Source organism: Lactuca virosa, chromosome 5 (genome assembly GCF_052849685.1).
Source record: "Lactuca virosa cultivar CGN04683 chromosome 5, Lactuca_virosa_CGN04683_v6, whole genome shotgun sequence".
Taxonomy (NCBI): Eukaryota; Viridiplantae; Streptophyta; class Magnoliopsida; order Asterales; family Asteraceae; genus Lactuca; species Lactuca virosa.
Window position 1 is genome coordinate 351,721,453 of NC_136430.1, and position 15,288 is coordinate 351,736,740.

The 15,288-nt window shown below is 34.0% G+C and overlaps 3 protein-coding genes and 1 long non-coding RNA gene across 7 annotated transcripts; all 4 read left to right on the top strand.

Moving 5' to 3' along the window:
- Window positions 1-509: 509 nt before the first annotated feature.
- HCF243 (Serine/Threonine-kinase pakA-like protein) lies at window positions 510-2,783 on the top strand. Its single transcript, XM_079052678.1, has one exon. The coding sequence runs from the start codon at window positions 680-682 to the stop codon at window positions 2,552-2,554; it is 1,875 nt and encodes a 624-aa protein (XP_078908804.1). The 5' UTR covers window positions 510-679; the 3' UTR covers window positions 2,555-2,783.
- Window positions 2,784-3,018: 235 nt separating this feature from the next.
- Window positions 3,019-4,215, top strand: LOC145110825 (uncharacterized). Its single transcript, XR_013710072.1, has 4 exons — window positions 3,019-3,346; window positions 3,420-3,473; window positions 3,604-3,650; window positions 3,796-4,215. It is a non-coding gene; the product is annotated as an uncharacterized LOC145110825 (long non-coding RNA).
- A 2,937-nt stretch (window positions 4,216-7,152) lies between these two features.
- Window positions 7,153-9,412, top strand: LOC145116539 (protein ESSENTIAL FOR POTEXVIRUS ACCUMULATION 1-like). Of its 4 annotated transcripts, XR_013712153.1 has the most exons (6): window positions 7,153-7,611; window positions 7,867-8,098; window positions 8,185-8,228; window positions 8,316-8,806; window positions 8,892-9,013; window positions 9,124-9,412. XR_013712153.1 is itself a non-coding variant. In XM_079052879.1 (5 exons), the coding sequence occupies exons 2-5, from the start codon at window positions 8,083-8,085 to the stop codon at window positions 9,216-9,218; spliced, it is 264 nt and encodes an 87-aa protein (XP_078909005.1). In that variant the 5' UTR covers window positions 7,376-7,611; window positions 7,867-8,082; the 3' UTR covers window positions 9,219-9,412. The 4 variants fall into 4 exon arrangements, 2 of the variants coding, with proteins under 2 accessions (XP_078909005.1, XP_078909006.1); XM_079052879.1 differs by lacking the exon at window positions 8,316-8,806 and having other exon boundaries at window positions 7,376-7,611; window positions 8,185-8,215; XR_013712154.1 differs by lacking the exon at window positions 8,316-8,806 and having other exon boundaries at window positions 7,378-7,611.
- Window positions 9,413-11,362: 1,950 nt separating this feature from the next.
- LOC145113414 (uncharacterized) lies at window positions 11,363-12,579 on the top strand. The gene is made up of 4 exons (XM_079049510.1): window positions 11,363-11,503; window positions 11,598-11,846; window positions 11,965-12,238; window positions 12,308-12,579. Exons 1-4 carry the CDS (start codon window positions 11,363-11,365, stop codon window positions 12,577-12,579), a joined length of 936 nt encoding a protein of 311 aa, XP_078905636.1.
- The last annotated feature ends 2,709 nt before the right edge of the window (window positions 12,580-15,288 follow it).

Here is a 15,288-nt window from a genome sequence, read left to right on the forward strand (position 1 = left end):
AATTGAAAAAGTATATAATAAACTTTTGTATTTTAAACTTACTAAAAAAATATTTTTACTTATCTAAAAAATTCAGATAAACATACGATTGTAAATTTTTTTTATATATTTTTATTTATTTATTTTTTATGTATATAATATAATAACATATAAAATCTATTAATTTTTTTTATTATTTTGATTTTAAGATTTATTTTATCAAATAAGTAGAAAGAAAAAAAAATAGAAAGATATTCGTTTTTTCATCACCATGACCATGAAGTTTAAATCTAATAAATTAAATATTTTCTTCGTGTAAAGAAAAAACCCATCATATATTTGTCCTTTGACCAAATATCTCGATGCATGTTACCCATCGTAAATTATTTTTGGCTGACGTGGTAATAAGCACAGCTGTCATCTACGGAAGTGCCAAAAAAAATTGGGGCACAGAGAAATTACGTGAAACATCAAGGGTAATTTAGTCATCTAACTCTGCCCTGTCTACAATCGTTGCACCTTGCTAAAGACAAATCTTCGTATCATCATCCTCAATCAACGCCCATTTTACTGCTCTCTTGCACCTCACCATCCTTCCACCAATGCAACCAAACCCCACAACCACGACCACCGGAAAACAACCAATGTAATCCGCTTAACCACCCCACCTACCACCACATTGCTTTCTGACGACAACACCATGAAGATCTCATCCAAATCCATCTTGAGCCCAGGTCGAGCTGGGGTAGCTCGAGACCCACCAAACTCCCTCTCAACCTCGCTCAGTCGTAGGCTCAGAAACAGTGGCAGCATCAAGGGCGGCGCGTCGCCGGCGATGTTCCCCACCACCGCCAAAAAGAGAGGCAGTTTCGAGAACCCGGAACCCTCTTCACCTAAAGTCACCTGCATTGGTCAAGTTAGGGTGAAGAGCAAGAAAAAACAAGCGAAAAAGCTCAGAACATTATCAAGAAGACACAGCGCCGGCGAGGTTAGTTTCAGAAACTTAGAACACCCCCTCAACGGTTTTGCTTCAAAAACTCAAAATCTCAATGAAAGTTTAAATCTTGGCTCAAATGCTACTCATCAAAATCAAAATCAAGAATATTCGCCGCCGCAGAGGAGCTGGGTTCATTTTCCGGTGACAATTTGTGACGCTTTAAGAACACTTGGATCGGAGTTCAGCTGCTTATTTCCTTGCCGGAAAGACGAGAAGACGGTGTCGACACAAGAGGGTAACCGTCAAGGCTGTGCAGTGTTTGCACGGTGGCTAGTAGCGGTGCAGGACGGAGATGGAGGTGGTCAGAGAGACATCGAATTGGTTGTCGGAGAAGAAGAAGAAGAAGAAGAAGAAGAAGAAGAAGAAGAAATTGTTGTTAAGAAATCAAGACGACATGTGTTTGAAGATCTAGAGATTATAAACGACAGGATCGAAGGCCATAAAGACGAAGCAAGAGTAAGCATTTGCGTTCCACCAAAAAATGCTTTGTTGTTGATGAGATGCAGATCTGACCCCATGAAACTCGAAGCTCTCACACATCGATCTTGGGAACCAACTGTTGCTAAAAATGAAGAAGACGACGAAGAACTTGTTGACCATGAACATCAAATCGAACAAGATTTAAAGGATATTCAGCAAGTCTTGAGTGTGGATCAAGAACAAGAAACTGTACAACTTGATGAAGCTATTCAAGATGAAGAACAAGAAAATGTACAACAACATGAACCCATTCAAGATCAAGAACGTGACGTTGTACAACAAGTTGAAGCTATTCAAGATTATGAAAATGTACAACAAGATGAAGCTAATCGAGATCAAGAGCATGAAAATGTACAATACACTGGAGTGGGTCAAGATCAAGAAGAAGAAAGTATGTTTCTTGAATTTTTGTTTGAAGAAAATGTGAATCAAGATTTTGAGATTCAAGAACATGAAGTTGACTCTGGTATGGAGGAAGCTCAAGAAGAGGTTTCAACAATGGTTATGACTGAAGTTCCAGAGATCTCTGCAACCCATGAGGAAGAAATGGTCAGCAATGAAGATTTAGAGAGAGAAAGTGAGGTGAAAAAGGAGAGAGAAAGTGAGAGAGTGTTGCCGGATTGTTTGTTAATGATGATGTATGAGCCCAAGTTATCAATGGAGGTTTCAAAGGAGACATGGGTTTGCAGTACAGATTTCATCAGACGAAACTCGAATAAAAGAAAACCTCCACCGCCGCCGCCGCCGGTGGTAAAAAAGGATGGCGATGATGAATCGAGGTTTTGTTCTGCTGCTAATGCTATTGCCACCATAAACAATGTGATGAGGGTGGTCGACGGAGGACGCCAATCGTCGTTACAGCAGCCGGCGCGGTCATCTTGTTCATTACCGGCACCGCCGTCGATGGCGACGATGTTAGAGCAGAAACTAGCGGATGCGATGGGGTACGAACCGTTTGTGCTGACAAGGTGCAAGTCGGAGCCGATGAAAACGGCGGCGGCTAAGCTACTACCGGAGAGTTGCGTTTGGGAAAACAGGAAGTTGGAGCGGCTGAGCCGGGGTACATTTGGTGTCGGCGCAGCTGGGTTAGGGTTTTGAGTTAGTGCTTTGCATGCTTGTACATTTTTTTTCTGATTACTATTTAGTGGTGGTATCGTACAAGTCGGAATGGAAGTAGGAACTTGGATTGTACAAGTATGTTATGCATGCATCCATGATATGTGTGTGTGTTTACACAATTTTCTTGAATTGTAACCTGCATTTGTTCATTTGTTTTTGTGATCCTTGTCATAATTGTGAAATTACTTGAAATCCTGGCTTTCATAAATTTGTCATATCGTATTATATATATATAATACTGTCAATTCCTAAAAGCCTTTAGCAACATTAAAGTTGTTTCTCTTTCTTATTTGGCCACAGAGGTCTTCTCTTTTCTTATTTTGCATCGGAACTTCAGCTTTTGCTGATGATTATCTTCTTTTCCTCACTTGGAATCTTCTTTTCGTCAAGGTCGGTTGCCGCCTTTCTCCTCCAATACGGTTCGTTTGTGTTTTGTTTATATTCTTCTTTGCTTCTTTGCGTTACTATTTTGCTTTCGCGTCGGCGTCAAGAGGTTGCGGTGGTGAGGAGCATCGCCAGTGAGGGAGCACTGTTTCTCTCTAGAAGCAATTCAACACCACCATCAGCACCGTCTGCTCCGGTTCGTCTCCACCATCTCTTAGGGATGGTTTTCACCATTGCTCCTCTAAGCATCTCTCATTTAGATGTGCTCCATAATTTTTTTTTTCTGATTTTCTACGATTTTTGTCTGCCCTGTTAAAATCTACACCACCATCGGAGCACCATCAAAGAATCTCATCACTACTGCAGTAGTCACCGGCTTCTGATGAGGTAAGAGGATTGTATCGATGTGTTTTTTGACTGGGTGTTATTCTGATTTGTTCGTTTCATTTGAAAAAATTAGGGTTTCAGACACGTATATCTCCATCGGTGTGGAATCTCCGCTGCAACAAATCAGGTAGGATACAGGTATTTTTTTAATTTTACATTTCTATTCCGATTGCAATGTCGCACTCGACAAACAGTGAATTCCCGTCTGATTGCATCGATTGCTTGCGTTTCATACACATGCGTTTGATACTGTTCAGCCCTAATTTCTTCAAGTCTTTCGTTCTGCTTGACAAACTTTTAAGAGGTAAGTTATAAACTCTAAGTATAAATTGCTGAAATTACTTGGATTTTGTTGTCTGCCTGTGGAAATAACCTTTTCAATTTTTATTGTTACAAGATTACAAATCTGCCCTTCTTATATACCCTAATTATTTAATCCTCTATTTCAGATAGTTCATGTTGAAGAGGTTAACAATTTTCAGCCAATTCGTATTGTTAAATACAGAGTGAACACTGTCTTTCCGGCTACCATCGCTTGAATGCCCCTGTTTTCAATCAGGTTATTTTTTTCTCCGATCCTCAAATTTGTCCGGTTGTCGCGCACGATTCTTCCTACTTCTCTTATTCCCCATCCTTGAGGTAAAAACCGTAACTTTTTAAGTTGATTTCCAGCTTTTGTTTGAAGTTTTAAAGGCCTGTTGATTCATTTACGCTTTCTGATTAAAGGCATTTGCTAAAGGGTGAACTGGTCAATGGCGTTATTAAGTTCTGGCCTTCTATATCTGTCCCTTTTTTGTCCAAAAGAAACAGCCAAGGACACACTCATCCAGACATTCATTTTTTTCTGTGGTTACTCTGTTTCTTCAAAAGCCAATCAGGTACTAAAAGAAAAAGTTAATCTGCCCTTTGATCCTTTTAATCTTATAGAGATTATGATAAGGCTTTATGGCTAAGTGTTTGGCTGTCAAACCAACAAATAATGGGATAAAATAATATTAATAAAGCTCAAGTCATTGCTATTTCTTATACTAAAGATAGTATAGAGTAAGCAGGGTCGGTCCACAGGAATACATGACTTCTTATCTTGCCATATTTTCACACATAATACAAATAATATTAAAATGGGGGATTGTGTTTGAACTTGAATTAAACTTCATAAATAAGAAAGATTGATAACAAAACGCAGTAAAAGAAGTACATTTCCGATTCTGACTCTTATACATGTATTATGTTGAAAGATGTAATATGATTATAACTCATGTTCAATCTAGGTTGGTAAGTTAGATATTAATAAACTCTAATATCCAAATTGGCAAAAGTATTTTATTCAAAACAAGCTCTTCAAATAAAACTTCATTTAATTGATTCAATTCAAATAAGTTCTTGCATCAAATCATTAAATGACATTAAGTTTTTGCACTAATTACCAACAATGTTTAACATTCCTCTTAAGCTTGGGAATATAAACATTTAATCTTTGATTGCACTAATTTTGATCTAATTACAACCAAGTAAGTGTGTGTTACTAACATCAAATCATAAAACATATACGAATTTCATAATTTGATTAACTAGATTGATAAGAACCCTAGTTCATTGATCAAGTGAAAAAGAGAACTAACCAAACACATTATTAAGATCAAATCAAAGATTACTAGATGTTAAACACAAATCAAGTTCAAGTTACAACCTAACAACACATACTTAAGAATTCAGATTCGGAAATGATAATGAAATCAACCACACATGTCTAGGTTAAACTACAAATCAAACAAGTTCAAACTTCAAATTGACTTACAAAAAGGAAATTAAAGTGTTTCCAAGTGTTAATCTACTTCCAAAAGCTCTGAAAATCGCCTTGTCCCTGCCCAAAATCCGACCTAACCTCCAACAAAACTGATTGTCCCCATTAAATGATAGTAAAACTACTTTAAAAACTGTCGAGACGTTTACACGGCCCGTGTAAATTAAAGGGTGCCATTTACACGACCGTGTAAACAAGAAAAGAAGAATGCTTTTGCATATGCGTTTACACGCCCCGTGTAAATTATAAGCCATCATTTACACGGCCGTGTAAATGTCTGAAAGGCTCAAATCTTCATTTCTTCATTCTCTCTCTCTTCAATGCTCCAAAACTTTTGAAACTTTGTCTCCAACTCTTTTTAACTTCCTCCATCAAGATCCAACCTTCAAAAGTCCCTGAAATATCATAAAAGTGTGTGAATGGAATTGCATCATGAAAAATCCCGAAAAATATGCAAAATGCATGAGTTTAAACCTAAATGCAATGCACTTTTATGAACTAAAACTACAAAATGAATGCATGAAATGCATCTAACACTAAGCAATTATGTCGTTTCTTTTAGATTCATGTTAATTTGATAGCTAAGCGATTATGGCTAAGCAATTATGTCGTTTTTTTTTTGTTTAAACAAATTTTCAAGTTATTTTTGGCTCTGATTTTTGCGTGGAGAATGTTCACGGGGCATCAAAGCACGAAATAGAAACAACGCAGGAGGCGGAAATATAGGTGTTGATTCTCCTTTTTAATATGATGGAATTAAAAAAACAATGGAAACGAATGAACCATTCCATTTCATTGTCATGTTCACTAGGCTAAAAGGAATGAAATTAGTCATTTATATGATATTTTTTACTTTGTTATGTTTAATTATAAAAAGAAATGAAATTAAATTGATAAATAAAGAAAAAATGTGATATTATTATAATCCAATTGTTGTTGAAACCCAAATCGATATCCTCAAATGGAATGTCTTTGAAAAACAGAACTAAAATGCTTGGGTGTATGTCCATGTTTAATTTTTTGACAGCTTCTAATATGTTCTTAGAGTAAACTACAGTTTCGATCCCTGATAATAATTGGTTTTTGCAGTTTTGGTTCTTATTTGAAGTTTTGAAATATTTTTCATCTTTTTTCCAAATAACATGACCATATTTATGAGACCAATATTGAAAAAACTAACCATATTCATCGATGAAAAGCAGTCATTCTACTTGGAATTGACCAAAAATATTAAAAAAACCTCAAACAAGGACCACTATTGCAGCATTTTGTTTCCAAAAAGGTTTTCTTTGCAATTTTCGTCTGTTACAGGTATGCAATAGTACATTCAGTCCAACAGTAAGTAACTATTGCAGCATAGTGTTCCTCTGTTACACGTATGCAATAGTACATTTATCTTCTTCATTCCTTTCCTTTTTTTGTTCTTTTTTTCAATTTTAGTTTTTTTTTTTTTTTTTTTTTTTTTTTTTTTTTTTGTGCATCAACACTGTATTACCTAATTGAACACCAACATTAACGCACTGCAATCTGTCGATCTTTACTAAATTATCGTATTATTATTTCTAATATTAGTTATTATAATTATATTAAATTAGAAATTATTATTGATTGTTGCAGGATAGACAAATTGATTATGGGGAATTTGTTGCAACAATGAGGAAGGGTAATGGTGGAATTGGGAGGAGAAAGGCGGCAACCGACCTTGACGAAAAGAAGATAAACACGAATAAGGACAGACTGAACAAATCCTTGATCCTTTCGTTGTCCCAGTATTTGAATTGCATCACCCTTATAAGTTAACCACAAAGAAGGAACTAAAACACAGAAAATATCCAAAAAAAAAAAGCAAAAAACTACAATGGAATTTAATAACTTACATTCTTGTCAACAGCTAAGAACCATGTTTCCTGATTCCTTATTTGTGGGGTCCACATGCGTAATATTCGAACCTAAAAAAAATCAAAAAACACGTATGGGCAGTAATTGGATCTTTAATTCTTTATTATTAGGAGGTGATTAGGTGATTTTTCAAGTAAAGGGCATTTTGGTCAAAACTGAAAAATACCGGACATAATAGATAGATAATATATTGTATATAGACAACATACGCATTACAGCCTTAATCTGAATGAACATGGTGTAACCCATACAAATGTAGGCAATGTACTTTTTTGAATTAATTAGAGGAATGGAATGTTAAATATGAAAGGAGAATACAAACGTGTGATTAGGCCATTTTATTTATTTATGTCAGTTTCTGTTAACTTTTCTTATGTGATTCTTTACTTATTTTACCATGTGATTGAATTTGCATGAGCAGATTTGCGCTTGGAATGGAAAGGAAATCATCTTCAAGCAAACTAAATATTTGTTTCCATATAATAGTGTCTCTTAGTGCGAAATTGATGGAATGAAAAAGATTTTCATTTTTCTTGCATTTTCCCCAAAATTGAATCGAAAGGTATTCATCAGTTTGTTAATTATATTCCTAATGCAACTATATATTTTATATTAATTTTAATTGTGGAGTGAATAAAACTATTTGTAGTTTATCAACATACTATGCATATGTAAGCTTTCAAGGTCATATTTCTTCTTCTTTTTTAACTCTTCACATTTTTTTTTTTTTAAATTTTTTTAAATTTTATATACTATTTTCTAACAATATTATAAAGAATTGATTGAACATTGTAATCTCATGTTTGTATAATTTCAGAAAGATAACTTCCAACTACAACAGCCACACCAGAAGATTGGATTAAACGGATACAGTTGCTATTTGGGCAAAATCGGGAAAAAAAATTCGGCTATGTTTCAGATATATCCTTCTCAAATAATGCATGTTCAATGTAGATACTACTAGAACAAATTACTCTACCCCTACTACTTTTTTATCGTATAATAGTGGAGATTAAACAGCTTCAAGGGCAAGATGGTCATTACAACAGGTCAAAATCGAACCATATGAGTGTTTTTGCAGTTTACTATTAATTTATTAACGATTTCTGAAGTTTTTTTTTTTTTTTTTTTTCAGTTTTTGGATACGGACAACCATTGAAACATAGGTCATTACAACAGGTCAAAATCGAACCATATGAGTGTTTTTGCAGTTTACTATTAATTTATTAACGATTTCTTAAGTTTTTTTTTTTTTTTTTTTTTCAGTTTTTGGATACGGACAACCATTGAAACATATAGTCCAAGGGAAATCATGCAACCATTGAAACATATAGTCCAAGGGAAATCATGCATCAGTACTCAGATTACACACATATATATTAGTACTCAGATTACACACATATATATATTGGCTCTGCAATTACATTAATGCAAAAAAATAGCAACATACTTATATTTATTTGTGTTCTATGTCACCCTACTTTCATTACTTTCTATTACGACATTGTATTGTTTTATTGTAGGGGCAATTTGGTATAATGGGATTTAACGAAATTTATAATTAATTTATATTAATTATATACAAATAAATAATATTCTATTATAATTTTATAATACATAATATTTAGAACTATCGTAATAACAATATATATAATAATACTAAATAATAGTAGTATTTGTTAAAAGTATTTGACAATTCATATAAGTTATAATCTTTGTTGGGGTCCTTTGGATCACCTGAAACAAGAAGCAAAAAAGTATGTTACTTTTATTGTATGTGTTTTTATTTTACGATTTATATTTTATGGAAGTGCATTTGATGTGTTTGTGGTTGTGATGCAGGGCTGATTTTAAAGGAGCCAGTATGAGTCGACAGAAGTTTGGGAGTGGAAGAGCTGTTGAAACTTCTCTTTCATCATCTCCTTCATTGAAAGGGAAAAGAGATGTGATGGCTAAACATTCAGGTACACTTCCTTCACTTAAAGGAATAGCAATTAGCTTTGTATATATCATCCTCCTTACAATTCTTCTTTCTATAGCATTAATTCTTTACTTGTGTTTTTGGTTTTTGCAGAGGCAATGGACTTCGGAGATTGGTGCAAAAATGAATGTGTGAAGCTTCTTGGATCCAAAGGAGGTCCTCCTGTATGTCGAATATGTCTTCATTAATATGGATACGAGGTTTGTGGGTTGTTGGCTAATGTTTTGACTTTTATCAGAAGAGGTTTTTGCTGACAAGAGAAAAAAAACGAACACAGCGCCAACGGCGCGCATGATTCCCCTCTAGTTAATATAAAGTGTCAAGTCCATATCAAACACTAAATTATTAAATGAGAAATTTCGAGAAATAACCAAAAAGAATGGTTGTTTCGAAGAAAATGACCATGTAAATGCGGATCTTGGTTTTTTTAATTTTTTTTCGTTTTTTTAATTTTTGTTTTCGTTTATTAATATTATTATTTTTTTAATCACATAATGTATTATGTGATTATTATGTAAAAAAATTTTGTTTTAGTTTTTCTTTTTTCTTATTTAATTATCCGTTTAAAAAAGCTGTGTGTTTAATAAAAATTATACAAATATTCCATGTTTTATATAAAATTACACACACCGGTATTCTGAATAATAAACATACTTTAAGTAGGTTACAAAACATACTTTAGAAAACATAAACATACAACCTTCGTAATAAACATACTTTGAAATAAACTTCATTCATTCAAATAGAACCACGAAAACTTTGATCTATTACAACCTTCATAATAAACATACTTTGAAATAAACTTCATTCATTCAAATCGAACCACGAAAACTTTGATCTGCAGAAGTCCGGGTAAGGAGTTTTTGACACATCACTTAGCCACGTAAGAACTGTTTTCTGCGGATCAGTGTACACCTCTGCGGATCAGTGTACACCTCTGCATAACTGTTAGGGAATACGCATAACTGTTTTCTGCGGATCAGTGTGCACCTCTGCGGATCAATGTACACCTCTGCATAACTGTTAGGGAATACGCATAACTGTTTTCTGCGAATCAGTGTACACCTCTGCGGATCTGTTATAGAAGTTATAGACGTATTTAAGTGGGTTTTTGTGAGTTTGTGAGTTTCAATTACCAGTAGAAGTTGTTTTTTCATTGTGTTTGTGGAGAGTGATTTGTAAAATGAATTTTATTATTTTGTGTACGGGAGGGTCATGACAGTTAGTTAACGGAGATGAGGTTTACGTTACAAATAATGTGAAAAAGTATGGTTTAGATCTTCCTCCTAACATTGACCATGAAATGTTATTACAAATGGTTAGAAGTAAGGCAGGTGTGTTAAATAGTCATATATGTTTGTCTTTTAAACACCCGGAGTTAGGGTATGTCATGGAGCTTGGAGATGAAACTGATGTATTTCAATTGAGACATGTAATGTCTGAATCAAAGAAGACGGTGCATTTGTATTTAATGATGGTAGGTGAAGAAGCTGAAGAACAAGCAGTGGTTAACAACCAGTTTAATCCAACAAAAACTAATAGAGGTAGTAAAGAAAGCCAATTTGATGGAAATCGTTCAAGGGGAAGAGGAAATGAAGTGCCAGTGAGTTATGAAAAAAAAGTTTCGGTTAATGATAAATTTGTATCTGATAATGATACTTTTGTATCAGATAATGATAAAGAAGCAAAAGTGGGCATGACTGAATTACAACGTCAAAATTTGTTCGAGTTTGGAGAAGTTCCTAAAATTGATGATCGAAGATGTGAGGAAAAATCAAATGAAGGGTGGTCGGATGATGAGTACACGCAACGAAAAACTTCTTTTAATCCATGGTATTGTATTCCTTCTATTCCTGATTGTCCAGAACCTATTCTTGAACCTGGACCATTTCACAGTTTAGGTCCGAATGATAAATTAATTGTCAATCAAACCTATAACACCCAAAAAGACCTAGCATTTGCTATTAAATTCAAAGCCATTAGAGAAAAGTTTCAGATAAAGGTTCAAAGATCTTCAAAATCTCGGTGCCAGGTTGTTTGTATGCAAGAAAACTGTCATTGGCGTTTATACGTATCTCTCATTAAAGGAACAGAAATGTTTGAAATTAAGACGTTTAATGACGAGCATACATGTTCTTCATTGCTTATACACCCAAATCATAGGCAAGAAAATAGCGAAGTTTTGGGAACCATAATACATGACATTATGGGTCAATGAAGTTTGAGAGTTTGGAGGCCTAATGATATAATTAGAGATATGAATGCTTTGCTACAAATAAATATGAGTTATTCACAAGTGTGACATGCTAGAGAATTTGCTTTGGGATTGATGATGGGCCCCCCCGAAGAAAGTTTCTCCAAACTTCCAGTTTATTTTCACAATCTGAAGAAACATAATCCTGGTACTGTGGCGTACATAAAAACTGATTCGGAGGATCGTTTTGAGTATTGCTTTTTCGCTATTGGATGCGCGGTAATATATTTTTAAATATATTTGTTATTTTCTTAAATGTTTATAAACAAATTATATTGTTGATATATTAATGGTTTTTATATTGTTGTTGCAGATACCTGCTTTCAGAGAGTGTTGTAGAAAAGTTATTATTATGGATGATGCTCATTTTAATGGAAAGTACAAAGGAACCATCTTGCATGCAGTAGCCATGGATGACAACAATCAGATCTTGCCTATTGGGTATGGAATTTGCCCAAAAGAGACTACAGATTCTTGGACATGGTTTCTTGAAAAACTACATGAATGCATTGATGATGTGGAAGGTCTGACAATGATCACAGATAGGGCACCCGCAATTGCTGTAAGTATTCAAAATGTTTTTCCAAATGCTCAACATGGATTGTGTGGTTTTCATCTAATAGAAAACATAGTCCACACCTTTGGAAAAAACAAAAAAAACAGCAATTTTGTTTTGGAAGCTGGTTAGAGCTTACAAAACCACAGAGTTTGAATTCTATTGGCGGAGACTTCGTAATATAAGAGATGATGTAGCGACATATCTCAGTCAAATTTCACGTGAGAAATGGACCAGAGCGTATTGCCCTACCATGAGGTATGATTATATGACCTCAAATAGTGCGGAGTCCATGAATGATGTATCAAATAAAGCAAAGAAGTTGCCTATATTACCACTTATTGAGTTCTTTCGCGCACTTACGCAGAAATGGCTTTACAAACGGCGGATGGCTGCAGGTATGATTATGTTTAATTTTAAATTATATGATAAATGTCATATATAATAATATATGTTTGTTTTAACAGAAAAAAATACAACAATACTTACGAAGTGGGCCGAAGATATGGTTAAAAAAAATAAAGAGGGGATTCAAGGATGGTCGGTATCCGGTGTTGACAATACAACATATCAAGTGCATGACTTCAAAAGTGGCGACATAGTGAATTTGAGGGAAAAGACTTGTTCTTGCAGATATTGGCAACTAACTGGTTTGCTATGTGGTCATGTGATAATGGTTTTAACGTACTTGAAAAATGATCACTGTGGGCATATGACTATAGATGTTTATAAAATTTAAACATATCGAAGAACGTACGAGCAGACCGTATACCCTCTTTCAGAACTTAGTGATTGGGAGGTTCCGGATGACCTTATGGTTGTTAACCCTCCTGTGATGGAAATATGTCAAGTCGGTAGACCAAAAAACACCAATCGTATTCCCTCTCAAGGTGAGGAACCAAAAATAAGAAAGTGTAGTAGATGCAATAGCACAACTCATAATGCAAGGACATGTAAGGAAATTGTTTCAAAAAAACAAAGTAAAAGTAAAAAACGTACTGGGGCGTCAGGGAGTGGGACAAAAGCGACAGAAAAGCAACCGAAGCAAGCGACCGAAAACCAATGGCAGCATGAGCCAGAGAACCAATGGACGCAACATACCGAACAACAATGGTAGCAGCAGCCAGACAACTAATGGACACAACAGACCGAACATCAATGGTAACATCAGCCAGACAACCAATGGACACAATAGACCGAACATCAATGGCAGCAGGAGCCACATAACCAATGGACGCAAGGGACCGAATACCAACCACATATGATGCAAGGGACCGAATACCAACCACATAAAGAGCCACAGAACCAATGGCAGGGTTGCACCGAGTACCAATGGCAGCAAGAGCCAGATAACCAATGGACGCAAGCGACAGTAAACCTAGGGACACAAGCAACAGAAAACCTATTGACGGAATACGAAAACGGATCAACGTTTCCGTGGTTCGATTTGAATGAATGAAGTTTATTTCAAAGTATGTTTATTATGAATATTGTATGTTTATGTTTTCTAAAGTATGTTTTGTAACCTACTTAAAGTATGTTTATTATTCAAAATACCGGTGTGTGTAATTTTATATAAAACATGGAATATTTGAATAATTTTTATTAAACACACAGCTTTTTTAAACGGGTAATTAAATAAGAAAAAGGAAAAACGAAAACAATTTTTTTTACATAATAATCACATAATACCTTATGTGATTAAAAAAAATAATAATATTAATAAACAAAAACAAAAAAAAAACGAAAAAAAAAAAACCAAGATCCACAGAGGTGTTCATAGTTCCGCAGAGGTGTTTATGGTTCCGCAGAACCCCCTCTGCACTTGTGGTCATTTTCCAAAATCCTCATTTACATGGTCATTTTCTTCAAAACAACCATTATTTTTGGTTATTTCTCGAAATTTCTCTTATTAAATTTATCCTAAATCTAGTTATTAAATTTGTAAAATTTAACTATAACTTTTTTTTATTCAAATTGGTGTTTATGATCTATGATATAGCAATGGTAGCAAGTATCTGTTTTGAACAAAAATAACAAGTTTGGTGTGTTACAAGTTAAACAAAATTTAGTGTTTATGTTGACACATTTAATGATATAATTCTAATGCAAGATTCAATGTTTTTTTTTCAAATATATTTTAAAAACAAATATAAAATATGATCATTTTTATGTCTATTTTTCTTTTTATTTAAACATGATAATAAATACACGAATTTACTAATATAAAAAACAATAATTTACTCAACTTCAAAAATAAAATTTGCATCAATATCAATATGTAAATGTCTTGCATTTTGACCACCAAACGACCTTAAAGTCAATGTTTGACCGATCACATTTATAAAAGTAGTATTCACCATGGTTGTCAAAATCGCGATCCTGATCGTAGGATCATACGATCCTACGATCCTGGGTATGAAAAACGATCTGGATTGTAAATGGATCGTATCTGGGGTAGGATCGAGATCCGATCCGATCCTACCTTCCCTTGATTTTTTATTATTATTATTTTTTTACCACTTTATGTCTTTTACCCTTTACCAATTACCATTTATCATTTTGTGTTGTGACTTATGACTAATATTTTAAAGTTTTTATAACTTTTGAACGGAAAATTGAATGTTTGAAATATTTTTCATGATTAAAAATTAGAAATTAAAATTATATTTTATTTTGTGGGATCTTAGGATCCCGATCCCGATCTTACGATCCCGATCTTGTAAACCCAAAAATGATCCTACGTAGGATCCCGATATTAACAACCTTGGTATTCACGATTCATCATTTATCTATATGCCCAAGAAAATCTAAAGTTCTACACAAAATAATTCACTCTTCAAACTCCTTCAAAATTTATTAAACTTTCATCGTATATCTTTGCTATTACATTGTTAACATTTTTTTTAATCAGATATATCAATTTTATATATACACATTAAAAGAATGTGATCCTTGACGATCAATGTGATTTGCAATGTATCGCAAACAAGTAATAGAAAAGGGTTAAACGTCTATTTCAATGGCATTTTACAAACTAAACAAAGTTTGGTGGCTAAACGAACACAAATTCAATAGTTCAAGTCTAATTTCGATCTTGGCCCCAATATAAACAAGTTGAGGGCATAACAATCCTGTCTAACAATTTCTAAATGTCGGGAAAATGACTTATATGGGTAACTATGTTTCAAAATCGTTCAAAAAATATCATTCAAGTTTGGTGTGTTCAAAAAACACCATCCAAGTAATGCATTTGTATAAAAAACACCAACGAAGTACATTCTTTGTTCAAATTTGACCTTTGGTAACCGGTAATTACCGGTAAAAAATAAGTAAAGGAAAAAAAACAATAGGAAATGACTCAAAGAGGTAACTATGTTTCAAAATCGTTCAAAAAACACCATCTAAGTTTGGTATGTTCAAAAAACACCATCCAAGTAAACTTTTT

Bases quoted from the DNA above. Each gene is read 5' to 3' on its own strand.
- LOC145116539 (XM_079052879.1), top strand. The intron at 8,216-8,891 runs GTCATTACAACA...GTTGTGATGCAG, and splicing joins GGACAACCATTGAAACATAG to GGCTGATTTTAAAGGAGCCA. The intron at 9,014-9,123 runs GTACACTTCCTT...TGGTTTTTGCAG, and splicing joins TGTGATGGCTAAACATTCAG to AGGCAATGGACTTCGGAGAT.
- LOC145113414 (XM_079049510.1), top strand. From the start codon at position 11,363: ATGGGCCCCCCCGAAGAAAGTTTCTCCAAACTTCCAGTTTATTTTCAC. The intron at 11,504-11,597 runs GTAATATATTTT...TTGTTGTTGCAG, and splicing joins TTTTCGCTATTGGATGCGCG to ATACCTGCTTTCAGAGAGTG. The intron at 12,239-12,307 runs GTATGATTATGT...TTGTTTTAACAG, and splicing joins CAAACGGCGGATGGCTGCAG to AAAAAAATACAACAATACTT.
- HCF243 (XM_079052678.1), top strand. From the start codon at position 680: ATGAAGATCTCATCCAAATCCATCTTGAGCCCAGGTCGAGCTGGGGTA.